Source organism: Toxorhynchites rutilus, chromosome 2, assembly GCF_029784135.1.
Source record: "Toxorhynchites rutilus septentrionalis strain SRP chromosome 2, ASM2978413v1, whole genome shotgun sequence".
Taxonomy (NCBI): Eukaryota; Metazoa; Arthropoda; class Insecta; order Diptera; family Culicidae; genus Toxorhynchites; species Toxorhynchites rutilus.
In genome coordinates, this window is record NC_073745.1 from 232404966 (window position 1) to 232419161 (window position 14196).

General features: G+C 40.6%; 2 protein-coding genes across 5 annotated transcripts in view; one reads left to right on the forward strand and one right to left on the reverse strand.

The window, feature by feature from the left end:
* Window positions 1–14196, forward strand: part of LOC129767205 (uncharacterized) — an 823328-nt gene that overhangs the window by 454335 nt on the left and 354797 nt on the right. The window lies entirely within an intron of this gene.
* LOC129767206 (phospholipid-transporting ATPase ABCA3-like) overlaps window positions 1–14196 on the reverse strand; it is a 28485-nt gene that overhangs the window by 3392 nt on the left and 10897 nt on the right. For both annotated transcript variants that reach the window (XR_008741492.1, XM_055767860.1), the window contains exons 4-6: window positions 9221–9475; window positions 9021–9153; window positions 7587–8961 (exon numbers count right to left, since the gene is read on the reverse strand). Coding sequence is in view for 1 of the 2 variants with exons in the window: in XM_055767860.1 (XP_055623835.1) it covers window positions 7587–8961; window positions 9021–9153; window positions 9221–9475 (1763 nt within the window). In the remaining variant the exon portion in view is untranslated. The remainder of the gene's footprint in view (window positions 1–7586; window positions 8962–9020; window positions 9154–9220; window positions 9476–14196) is intronic.

The following is a 14196-nucleotide window of genomic DNA, read 5'->3' on the forward strand; positions in this document are numbered from 1 at the left end:
GATATAGTATTAAATTAAAAATATATATTTCATGCTATTCAGTATTTTTTATTAAAAACATAACTATTGTTCTTCAAAAAAAGTCAGTGAATGTTGGCAAAGGGGCCGTGCTCAGCCGTACGGCGCAACTTGGTGGAGATGTCTAACAAGAGCGCTGGACGGCACTGACATCCATCTTTCGAATGCTAGTCCGGATGCTCGTGGTCAGCTGAAAGGCTTTTTTAGGGATTCTTTCTTTTTTTTTGTCATGATCTTCGCCGGACTGCCACTACCGGTCTTCCACTCGACGTACCGGGATGCAAAGATCCGATAAACAGTGCTCACTGGCATATTTTCGTCCGGAATGTGGTTTACTGTAAACTTTTTTCCTTGATTTTCACGTGTTTCGAAGAACCGTACAACGCGCTCGCAGAATGCTTGTTGTTTCAACGCCTTCATTGATCGAACTGACAGCACCCGAGCGAAAAAAAAGAGCAACCCGTTTCTAGGGATCCCAGAGACTTACTTTTTTACAGAAAGGTATTGGTAAAGGTATCATTCTCATTATTATTGAACCCCCGTTAGTAGATTTCAAAAAGAGATCGGCATTTTTCAGGGGAAATATCAAGGCAGCGGTTCTCGAATGGTCGTCACCTAGGACGACACGGATGCTCCCGCTGATGTCGTAGAAATTTCTGATGTTCTCTTACTTCGGGCAGATGCCGATGAAGTTTTTGAACAGAGTTGTGGACCTGGCATAGGTCGGAGAGTGGGCGAAACGATCCCCTGTTGCAGTTGTGTGACACGACAAAAGAGCAGTGTACACAGCTGAAAAGTATCCACTAGATCTAGCCCAAGAATGTGGAAATCCTGTGCCACGACGAAGATCGTGCAAACTTTTGCAACACCGTTGATCATAACCGAGCAGTCAAACTAAGATAATAGTTGCAAAGGATCTCTGAGGCTGTTTCGGCGGTCACTGATGATTTGCGGATTGATGGTTTTCCGAGACGCTTCCATATTTCAGTGGAAAAAGCGCTAATGTATGTTCAATCGAACTGCAACCGGACTGGAACGCTCTTAAGCTCGACTGATACAGATTTCCTTCTTCCGCGCACGCTATTCACAGACACCTTCACAGTTTTGATTTCATCCATTACATGGCGCAAGTTTCAATTCATTCGTTTGCGTCGGGGCTTTTTAGAACTCGTGCAATAGCCTTCTTTATGCCCGTAATTTTCACACTCCGAGCACGGTTTTTTTATATTAGGCTGTCAAAAATATCCTGCGGTATTTCCGCGAGGTGTCGTTGTAAGCGCGTAGTTCTAGTTGTATTCATTGTATCGAGTCATACTATAGCTTGTGGGAAAGGTATTTTTGCGCGCTATAATATAGTCCTTGACAGTGTTTTGTTTGGTTAAGTCGTTCGTGAGTTATAGTGTCGCAAATATGGAGCAAAATAAAGAGAAAATCCGACATATTTTACAGTACTACTATGACAAAGGCAAAAATGCATCTCAAGCTGCCAATAAAATTTGTGCAGTTTAAGGACCCGATACAGTTTCCATTTCCACCGCACAACGATGGTTTCAACGTTTTCGTTCTGGTGTAGAGGTCGTCGAAGATGCGCCACGCTCCGGAAGGCCTGTCGTAGAAAATTGCGACAAAATCGCTGAATTAGCCGAGAAAGACCGGCATAGTAGCAGCCGTAGCATCGGCCAAGAGCTGGGGATAAGTCATCAAACCGTTATTAACCATTTGAAGAAGCTTGGATTCACAAAGAAGCTCGGTGTATGGGTGCCACACACGTTGACGCAAAAAAACATCTTTGACCGTATCGACGCATGTGAATCGCTGCTGAATCGCAACAAAATCGATCCGTTTCTGAAGCGGATGGTGACTGGCGATGAAAAGTGGGTCACTTACGACAACGTGAAGCGCAAACGGTCGTGGTCGAAGCCCGCTGAAGCGGCTCAGACGGTGGCCAAGCCCTCATTATCGGCCAGGAAGGTTCTGCTGTGTGTTTGGTGGGATTGTCAAGGAATAATCTATTATGAGCTGCTTCCCTATGGCCAAACGCTCAATTCGGACCTGTACTGCCAACAACTGAACCGCTTGAAGGTAGCACTCATGAAGAAGAGGCCATCTTTGATAAACAGAGGCCGCATTGTCTTCCATCAGGACAACACCAGGCCACACACTTCTTTGGTGACGCGCCAGAAGCTCCGGGAGCTCGGATGGGAGGTTCTTTTGCATCCGCCGTATAGTCCGGACCTTGCACCAAGTAACTACCACCTGTTTTTGTCCATGGCGAACGAGCTAGGTAGTCAGAAGTTAGCCACAAAAGAGGCCTGTGAAAATTGGCTATCCGAGTTTTTTTGCCAATAAGAAAGCGAGCTTCTATAACAGTGGTATTATGAAGTTGGCATCTCGTTGGGAACAAGTCATCGAACAAAACGGCGCATATTTGACTTAAAACAGATGATTGTAACTAATTTTATGAACAAATGAAAATTCTAAAAAAATACCGCAGGACTTTTTTGACAGCCTAATATTTACAGTTCCGGATGTAGTGCATCCTACACCTACAGACCTACAGACAACGATAATTTTCGCTGATCATCGACTCAGCACCTCAGTTTGGCTACCGAATCAGCGAAGAAGAACTCCTGGGAAGGTTTCGGTAAAATGGAATTGCTGGAAAACGATGCATCTTACGAAAACAAATCCTCCTACCGCGAAAACTACGCGAAGAAGGTTATGTACATCTAAATGTTATAGCTGAATTTCTATATTTCTGAAGACGCAACATTTGAGAAATTTTGGTTGAAAGATCGTTTGAAACCATAAATTAGTTAATTGAATTCGTGTCCACTTTTTGTCGCCGGGTGAACTCGGAGCCAGGATTGCCATACTAAAATCTGAGTTTTTGATCTAAACAATTTTTTCATCTCAGTTTGTTCTCAGGAAACTAAGTATTTCTGTATCGAAATCTATATTAAAGTGCCTGGTTGGGACAGGAAGTAAAAGTGCCCTCAAGCCGAAACACCAGCTCTATGAAAAATATTATGTAGGGTATCAAATAAGAATGATCTATGGTACCGTTCAATTTTTGCTAGTCATTCATAGTTTCGATAAAAACTTAAAATGAAAATCTGAAAGTGCATCTTACTATGCTGTATAGAGAAATATAATCATTTTTTTTCATCAAAAATTGAAGTACTTAAAAAATCTTGAAGTATTAATTTTTCTAAGATTCATTTAAATGTATTTCTACGCCTTTCCTGCATACGTGTGATTTTTTTTTCTGAATTTTAACATTGTCACGCGGCATAATTTCCAATTTTTTTTTGGCATTAGTATCACTGTATTTAGTATAATTATTATGAATCCTTCTTTGAGCATGAGAAAGCATGAACATTAACTGAACATTTAAAATAGCCGTACTTGTCAGCATAAGTGAGAGACATGAGTACCAACATAATGCCACAAAAATGTAGAATCGAATATACGTAAATTCGAAAGTCTTTTAACAGCGATACTTTTTGAACAGACCTCCGTATGTATGCCAAAATAACTCTCATTCAGACTGATTCGAATGCTATATGAATAAAATTGGTGAGATGGGAAAAAATATTATTGAGATGAAGCCACAACTAATATTGGATCGTTATTTTGAAAAATCTGTAAATCTATATGAAAACCTAAAAATACTGTGATCTGTATATATGTATAAATGCAGATTATTCTGTAGATATGGTTACCTTACTCGGAGCACGTATCCCTAGGTAGTGTATTTCGCTTACAGGATAGGGTTGTAGGGTCTTTTCTTACCATTCTGCGCGTTGTTATAACTTGATACTTCCACGCAAGTATGGAAAAGTTCATTCGCTCATTTCTCCACACCTGATTATAAATCACTCTTGTATCTGCTTGGAATAATCATGGCGAAAAAAATGCAGCAAACAAGCAAACAATGAGATTGCACGATTAATCATTTTTCACTCCCCGACCATCTTCCATCGGGACTGAGAGTGAACATAACAAAACAAAGAGTGGAAAACAATATTCAATGAATGAATACTTCTTTGGAAGGATCGCACGAAAAAAACAAATAACGAACGAGTCAAAATAGGCTGAGTTTGCTTGTATGTATGATTTTATTTTCCCTTGTACTCTTTTCGTCGTCAGCATTCAAGTGCACATGAATCAACCTTCCCGCTCACCAAAAACTTGCGTTAATATGGTCTTTTGCGTTGGCTTAGATCGTTTCATACTAGAAACAAAAAAATGGGTGGGTTATATCTATGATATAACCGCAAGGTTGACGGGGGACTACCTTAGCTTATCAATCATTTGTTTGTATTGATTAAATTTTTGATGGAATGAAACAATTCCCGAAATCAATTGAATTCAATATATTTGATTTGTAAGTAAAAAGATTGTGAAATGTCATGTAATTTTTGACAGTTAATGACAGTCCTTTTACGGTTTGTGAACGGGAGAATTTTCAAACGATTATTTTATTTTACATTTGCTTCTGAAGTTTGCTTCTCTCAAGTGTACGTACTTATCGAACCGCGAATTCGCTTGATTATATGAACCTCAGGCACTCAGTTCCGATTTTGACATGTATGTCGAACGCATATTGTTTAATGAATAGGCGTTATCGTAGCAAATGGTCAACAACATTTTGCCTAATCATCATCAATAATCATCAAATGGTATGCGTAGAAATTCAATGAGCGGAAGATATGAAGCTATATTCTTCATTACAATAATGAATAACCGAGCCAAAGCATTGTGTTCGTACCCGCTTTTGTAATCCGTGCTAGGAAAACACTTTGCGGAGTGCAAAAAAAATGCGGGTGCAGAGATACCCCCGACTTGCATGAATCAAAACCTTCAACTTCTACTTTTTATACTATAAAGGATTTAAACTTGAAAGTTCATTCGTCTCTAGTGTCTGCACGATTTTCCCAGGTTCCTAAGTTTAGGAGACCGTGTTAAAGAAACATATTCTAGTTTGCACAAAGGCAAGCGAGTACAAAAGTACTCGAAGCTTGCATTTATTTGCAGAGCCGATTTTCCCAGACATTTTGGTTTTGAAGTCTGTGTTAAGCAAACACATTTCAGTCGGAACAAAAATGCCACTGACTTGTATGAATTTACAATGCCAATTTCCTCAGACACCTTGGTTCGGAAGTCTGTGTTGGGGAAACACATTTCAGTCGGAACAAAAATTCCACCGACTTTCATGTATTTGCAATGTTGATTTCCCCCCGCTACATGGATTTGAACTCTGTGTTAGGGAAACACAATTCAGTCGGACCAAAAATGCCCCCGACTTACATGTATTTGGAATGCCAATTTCCCCACGCTCCTTGGATTCAAAGTCTGTGTTAGGGAAACACATTTCAGTCGGAACAAAAATACCCCCGACTTTCATGTATTTGCAATGCTGATATACCCAAGGCTGCTTGGTTTTGATGGATGTGTTAGGGAAATCGTAGATCGGGCCAATCAAAATGAGGCAGTTATGCCGTTTAGATAACGCTTAACATTTTACAGTTATTCAATTGTTTATCTAATGAAAAATAACATTTTATTAATTGCGATAGAAGCGTAGAAATATTCCCTATCAATTGATGCAAACATCTTTCCGATCCAGTAAGAAATGTTCGAGTTATAAGCATTCGGAATCTTTCATTTTTTCCTGCATGTTCTGTGTTTAAGTTTTCATTTTACCCCCCATATACTCCGGTTAGACGTAGTCCCACGTCAAAAAATGTCATTGCAATAGTGCACAGGAAACAACTCGATTTCAACTATCTACCTATATTTTACTGCCGCGATCGAGGCTCAATGATTGCTATTTGAGTGAAAAACGAATGATTTTACAGAGACACTCGCTGGCGCAAGCAAAAGTTACTAATTTGATTCTATCACCATCTAACGTCATTCCGAGAGGCAAATGAGGGAATGCAAAATTCTCAGAGAATAGATGAGTGGAATCGAGACAGTATTTTTCCGTTTAACTCGAGAATGAACTTTGCAAAGATGATAGGTGAATGTATTCTGTCTCAATTAAAGTGAGGTATAAACGGAGAATAGAAGGGTGAGTTTTATCTGTGAATGAGTGTCGTTGAACGAATTTCGATGCGATTTTGCCCATACCTGCTTCCACAGAGGACTGGTCATCGTTGATGAAATTCAAGAAAACGGTCCAACTGCTCTGATTTGCCCGCCTATATAGATGCGTCACTTGCCGAATGATGCCGATCGGCGTGTCCAGGCGGCATATTCGGTTCGTTGTGTAATGTGGACGCCCCATCGGATGCACGAAACCGTCATGAATACACGAAGCACAATGCCGTCAACGCGAATTTACTTCCTTCTGTTTTGATTCGACTTTCTTTGATCCGAACCGACTTGTTTCGGGTTGGGTTCGGCATAATTCGAATCGGGTTTCGGCACGTCGGCAAGCCCTGGCAGCACGTCCACAGTTATTCGGCTTTACCGAGCAGCCAAGGCCGATTGGCGTAATGTGGGCGCGTCTTTATGTGCTGCACTCGGTACATGTTCGTCGTCGTTTCATTTCCGGGCCCACCGTTCTCTCTTCCCAGGGTTAGTCTTTGTTTTATGGATGGTGGATTAAGCCACTTTGGTAATGATTTCATTAAACAATGTCAAAACTGCCTGTTGAAATGTCAATGACTGTATTGCTACGACAGCGAAAGAAGGTGTCGGCACCATCATTCTGCACTGTGGAGGCGATCTGACGTAGTGGTAACATCTATACCTCTCAGGCAGAGATCACAAGTTCAATTCTCACTCCCGACATTCTTCAATGGAAGTAAAAGTGACGAACCAGCCGAAATGTGTTGAAAATCACAATAATAGAGAAAAAAAATCAGTCAACAATTTCAACAAGCTAGGAAAGAACAAGACGTATTCAGTTTATAATTGGGACATCCGGAGTGTTTTTGGTAGCGGAACGAGCGCTGATTGATATCAACCGTGGGATGTTTTGGTTTACGTGAATAATTCATTCAAATCATTCGTTTTCATCATTTTGATTATCATTTTATAACGAGAAGAACTTTAGGTTCAACTGAAACATTTCTTTCTTCATTATATGATTCCTTCACCAGGAGCACTGTAAACTTTAGCAAACAGCTGCTTTACACCGCCAATCGATTCTTCACCTAATTTTGTTTGGAAACCGTTCATTCATCTCTAGCTTTGAGAAAAAATCTTTTGGAAAACTTAACCTAAACTCCTTTCATGCCTTGAGAAAGACATGCCTTGAGAAAGGCTCTCGTTGACACGAAGACGTACCAAACCAGATGAAATTGTTTCAACTCCAACTATTTTGGTACCTGTTTCAGACATTTGTGTTTGGAAAGAACCTGAATGATTCAGTTCACACTCAATTTGAATTGTTTTATGATTGTAAAATTACCATAATAAACATAGATTAAATGAAAAATGTTGAGCAAAACTTGCAAATACGAAAAAGGAAGCATAGCTTTATATAGAATCTCAAAATTAAGCATATATATAAATATTTCAAAATTATATTCTAACTCATAAGTGTACCTTACCTCAAAAACACCTCTTCCATCGTGGTCAACGATATTCCGTAACTCGAAATACCACACTCTTCCGTCTCACACTCCAAATCTTCCAGCATTGACTGGAACCTTCCCACATATTCGTTCCTCAGCACAACCGACAACTCGGTTCCAATATCGGTGTCCACCGTAATATTTGGTATGTACTTGCCCAATATTTCCAGCATCTTTTCCTTGTCACAGTGCGGTTCCTTCACGCAAATCAATCGATACCCCACGCCAAAAGTTTTCTTCAAGAAAAACGGAGACCCAACCGCCTTAAGTGAACCCTCCGCCATGATGGCGATTCTATCGCCCAGCACATCCGCCTCATCCATGAAATGGGTCGACAGCAGCACGGTTCTCCCCAACTTCTCCTTCTGCAACAATTCCCAGAGAGCCCTCCGCGCAGAAGGATCCATCCCGGAGGTAGGCTCATCTAGCAGAACCACCTTTGATCCTCCACAGAGCGCAACTCCAACGGCAAGTTTCCTTTTCATTCCCCCGGACAGTGTGTGCGACTGGGCATTCGTTTTGTCTGTCAGCTCCAGTAAGCGTACGTATTTCTCAATCTCGCTAGTTACGTGTTCCCTTTTCACACCCTTCAACCGGGCGAAGAAGCGAATGTGCTCCGAAACGGTCATCTCATTGAACAGAACATTATGCTGTGGACACAATCCCAGTGAACGCCTAACTCCTGCTATATCCGTTCGGATGTCATGTCCATTGATTAGCGCAGTGCCCGAACTCGGCGAAAACATGCCCGTCAACATTGACATGGTCGTCGTCTTGCCCGCCCCATTGTGTCCTAGAAGGACCGTAATTTGCCCTTCGAACATGTTCAAATTAAGCCCATGCACTGCCACGTTCCGACCGAATTGTTTTCGAAGATTTCGTATCCGAACACCAGCCTGCTGAATCGGAGGGTCCGGTTCGAAGTATGCTGACTGTTCCACGGAAACTCCATTTTGGTACGCAGTACCAACTTTGTTACGGGACCAAAATTCTCTGCTGACGATGAAATACCATGGTTTCGCTACGCCGAACTCACCGGGCATGATCTGTTCGAAGTACAGTGCAATGAGCAGATATAGCAGAGCATCAACCAGCAGCATAACGATAACAGTGCCCACACTCAACCCGTCGTTCATCGTCGAGGGCGTGAACAGATTGGACCACTGTAATCCAGCCTGATTGCCCTCCAATCGAACGATGTTCAGCACACCGAACGCCATCGCCGTGTTCGAGAAGAGACAGAGACCAATTTTGGACCCGGTTTCCATGTCGTCGTACTCCCGTACGGTGATATTGAATGGCATCATCAGCAGGAACCACACCAATCCGGCGATTCCCGCAGCTGTGTTGGCTGCGTGTTGAAAAACATTGCTTGTCAATTTGGATGGATCGGAAAAAAGCAGAACATACCTTTGTTGAAGAACACGCTCATCGCGAAGCAGAAGCAGATCGTGGCGATCGCAAACGCCAACAGGAACACCCACAAAACCAACCAGTTGGAGTACTCTAGAACCGCCAGTTCCGTGTTCGTGGTAAGGCTTGCCTTTTAAAAAGTAAGCAATGTTCAAAGAGGAGATTTTCGAGAGAATGACCATTACATTCGAACTCACCGTCATCAGTAGGGTGATCAGCGAAATGGTAACCAGCAACAGCACCAGACAGCGGACAAACCAAGCGGTCCAATGGAGCCAATTTGGCAGACCCATTATCTTCATGGCTTCCTTTAGCTGGCGTTCCTTCTCGATCGTGATGTACTTCACGGTGTTGATACAGCTATAAAAGAATGCGATGAGGATGATCAGCGGCAGAAGCGCCTCCATCGCCGGTAGCAGGCTGTCCTCGTAGTAAGGTGGGTATGGGATGCGCTGGGGAATGAGAGCATAGTTGGAAGAATAGTTGAGAACGAGAAGAATGAAAAGTATTGATCCTCAAGGTCTTAGGTACAGCTCCGATGTAATTAACTTTCATTATGACATTTATGATGAATTGTGTGAAACTAGTAACGAGGATCTGTAAACGAAAAATTATCTGTATTGGCATATGGAGGATTTTGGGTTCAATAAATGATTCTATGGTGGTTAGACTATCCACCCATCTCTCTTAAGGGGGGGGGGGGGGGGTTTGCTCTGCCACAGAAATGAAACAAGAAGTTTCTGTATTACTCGAGAATTAATCAAGCAAATGAGACCAAATTTGGGATTTGAAGGTTTAAGGTTGCATTAAATGTTTTTACGGTGGCAAGATACTCTTCTCCCTCTCTTAGGGGGGGCTGCCATACAAATTAAACACAATTTTCTGCATTACACAAGAATTAATCAAGTAAATAAAAACCAGATTAGGCATATTGAAATTTTAGGGTGCAATAAATGTTTCTATGATGGTTAGACACTCTACCCCCACCCCACTCTCTAAGGGGGGGCTGCCAAACAAACGAAACACAAATTTCTGCATTACTCGGAATTAATCAAGCAAATGAAACCAAATAAGGCATATGGAGGTTTTAGGGAGCAATAAATGTTTCTATGGTGGTTAGACTCTTCATACCTCCCCCCCTCTCTAAGGGGGGCTGCCATACAAATGAAACTCAAATTTCTGCATGACTCGAGAATTAATCAAGCAAATGGAACCAAATTTGGCATGTGAAGGTTTTAGGGTGCAACAAATGTTTTTACGGTGATAAGACACTCCACCCCCCTCTCTAAGGGAGAGCTGCCATACAAATGAAAGACACATTTCTGCATAATTCGAAAACTAATCAAGCAAATGAAGCCAAATTTGTCATGTGGAGGTTTTAGGATGCAATAAATGTTTCTATAATGGTATGACACCCCTCCCTCCTCTGGAATGGTCCCATAAAAATATTACACGTATTTCAACCGAAAATATCCCAACCAAACAAGACAATTGAAAATTTTCGGGAAACTCTGAAGGAAAAGGAAAATTTCGAAAAATTAAATTCCCATATATTCTACAATTACATAGTGACAAGGGCTATTAGTTCATTTGTTGTTTGCGCTAGCGAAATTGATCTTAGTTCGAGACTGGAAATGGAGTTTAGTGTGATGAAACGCACTCCTATATCTTCTTCTATCTATACCAAAAAAAAGGATCGCCGGATGTGTTGATAAGAGCAGAATTCGAGGAAGGAATTTAACAAGTTTGGGCGGTCTTTATTCTATCATATTTTCTGTATAAAAAAAAATATTCCATGTAACGGAGAAATCTTGAACGAGAATTGTGTCTGAAAATAATCTGATATTATAATGACGAGTTTTGTTAGAAATACTAGGAATTTTATATTAAAAGGTAAATTCAACGAGGTCGATAAGAAGATCAATCAATGAACAGTTCTGTGATTGGACCCATGAACTTGCTCATAGTAAGAAAACGTGGATGTTTGAAGGTATTGATAACGAAACACAAGTTTTGGGCGGGACGAAGTTTGCCGGGTCAGCTAGTACGATATAAAATTAAATGTGATATTTCAGATAACTGTCATGAATCTCAAAATTACACAAATTTTCAATAAACCAAATAACATGGCAGTAATGCGGGTGCAAACCTAGGTACATTTATAGAAAGCCGAACAACAGTGCCAAAAGTGGTGTAATGTATAAGGTGTATCGGTAAGTTTCTTCGGTTTTACGACAGATGGCGTAACTTGATTATTATTCCAGTGAATCAAATTTCCAGACATTCATTGGAAAGATATTGTCATTGCGCGTCTTTTTCAGTATATGTCAAAAAGTTGAAGCGTAAACAACATAGTTTTTGCCACTTCGAATATGTCGAATTTCGTACCAACGAGAGTGTTTTTGCGGGGAGTGTTACTCCATTTAATTCAATATGAAGAAAGAGCTGCGGAAAGTCAATGCATTATGATGGAAGTGGTTTGCACGGCTTAAAAGTGGTAATTTTGACTTGGAAGACGAAGAACGTTCCGGACCGCCAAAAAAGTTTGAAGATGAAGAATTGGAGGCTTTACTCGATGAAGATCCGTCACAAACGTAACAATTATTTGCAGATACGCTTGGAGTAGCTCAGCAAACCATATCCGATTGTTCAAAAGCAATGCGAATGATCCGAAAGATAGGACATGGGGTGCCGTATGAATTGAAGCCACGAGACGTCGAACGACGTTTTTCACGTGCGAACAACTGCTCCAACAGCATAAAAGAAAGGGTTTTTGCATCGAAACGTTACTGGCGAGTAGGTCAATTACGACAATCTTAAACGTATGAATACTCCGGCCTTGCATCAACATCGACGGCCGCGCGGAATATTCACGGCCAGAAGGTTATGCTGTCTATTTGGAAGGACCAGCTGGGTGTGGTGTACTATTAGCTGCTGACACCGAATGAAACCATTACGGGGGATCTCTACCGACGACAATTGATGCGTTTGAGCCGTGCACTGAAGGAAAAACGACCGCAATACGAGCAAAGACACGATAAAGTTATTTTGCAGCACGACAATGCTCGGCCGCATGTCGCGAAACCGGTCAAAACATCCTTGGAAACGCTGAAAAGGGAGGTCCTCTACCACCCGCCGTATTCTCCAGATATTGCTCCGTCCGATTACTACCTTTTTCGATCGATGCGTTATGGCCTGGTTGACCAGCACTTCTCCAATTATGATGAAGTCAAAAATTGTATAGGATATTAAATAAGAAAATTTGACGGTTTATTTGAACCCCTATGTGGTTTAACATAGGATCTATCGTGAAAAACGTACTTTTTCGTTTATTTCACGTCATTCTCAAATGCTACGAGCTACAAATTTGAAAAAAAAATACTGAATGTGCGTCTTACTAAGGTGTATCAAGAAAAATTATCAAAAAAAATTTCATCAAAAATTTAAGTCTAAAAAAAAGTATTGAAATTTTGAAAATTTTTTTTTGTGTGTGTGATTTTTTTCAGTGTTTCGCGGTACAAAAAAATATTTTTTTTTATATTTCCAAACAGTCTGGCTGGGTAATGGAGTAAAAAGTCCCCCAAACCAATTCACCAGCTGTATGGAAAATATTGTATAGGATAATAATGAAACATTGGTTTGGTAGAATAATGAAACATTTTGGTAGTAGTACCATATATTTTAGTCCTTATATGGTACACCATATGATCTATGGTGAAAAATGCATCTTTTGGTTTTTTTCACGCCATTCTCAATAGCTTTGAGACAAAAATATGAAAAAAATACTGAAAGTACATCTTACTCAGGTGTATCGACCAATATTTTCAAACAAATTTTTCGTCAGAAAATCAAACACTAAAAAAAATTTAAATTAATTTTTATTTTAATTTTAAATTAAATTTAATTTTTTTTTATATTGAGATTCAGAACTACTTCAGTTTATATTAATTTTTTTTCCTACGTCTATTTTAGGTATAAGTGATTTTTTTTTCAGAATTTTTAGTTCGCGGTACAAAAAAGTATATATATTTTCAGGCATTCCGAAATTTTGAAAAAAAATATTACTTTGAGACCCAATTTTTCTCTATTTTTTATTTAAATGCGTTCGTATGTGTTGTTTTTTTCCACATGTAGGGCAATTTATTCTTGAATTTTTAAGAGGAAAAAATAATTGTTTTTTTTGTCTTTGGGCATTTTTAATTTATTTTGAATTTAGAGACCCGTTACTGTTCTAATATTTTGACGTAGGACTACGTCTAACCGGAAGATATAGGGGGTGAAATGGAAATCTAGGCACTGAACAAGTAGGAAGAAATGCAAGATTTGGAACGCTTATAACTTGAGCATTTCTCAATAGATCGCAAAGGTTTTTGCATCAATTGATAGGAAATATATCTACGCGTCTATCATAACGAACAACATTTCATTTTTATTCAGATAAATAATTGAATAATTGTAAAATATCAAGCATTGTCCAAATCCACTATGTGCCCATTTTTGATTGGTCCATTTTGTGCTCCTCAAATCGTACCGACCAAAACGAGCAACCAGAGCAGCAGCGAAATAGAATGAAGCACGATTGGAAAGGAAAAAGAAAAAAATTAACGAAACATTGGTCGCAGTCTCACACATGCGTAATTCTCGAGCCAGCTAGTCAGCGTAAAAATCCCCGCTCCGCTGCCGTAACGATCATTCTTTGTGTGGACACCGACTGGACAACATCGTTGCTGGACGGGCTGGACGGCGAGGGATCGAGTGCCTTTCTCAAGGCAAGAGGGCGGAGGTGGTAGCGCTGGAGTAGAATAGAGTAGAGTTTTCAAAGGGCCTTTCTCAAGGCTAGAGACGAATGAACTGCAAAAGTTTAAAGTCTCTATAATACAATACCTTCCTTCCTTCCGTAACGATCATTCTCATTCAAACCGTACACCACATCAGTTCGCATCACAATACATCAAGAAACCAACCCAAGCAGCCCTGTCTGGACATGGCAAAGGAGGAAAAGTGAAGGGAATGGCAAAATCCCGCTCGAACCGTGTTGGTCTGCAATTTCCCGTAGGTGTATTCGACAATTGCTCCGCAAGGGTAGCTAGGCCGAGCGCGTTAGTACCAGTGCACCAGTCCACCTAGTCGGCGTTATATAGTTTCGGCCGCCGAAGTGATCGAGTTAGCTGGC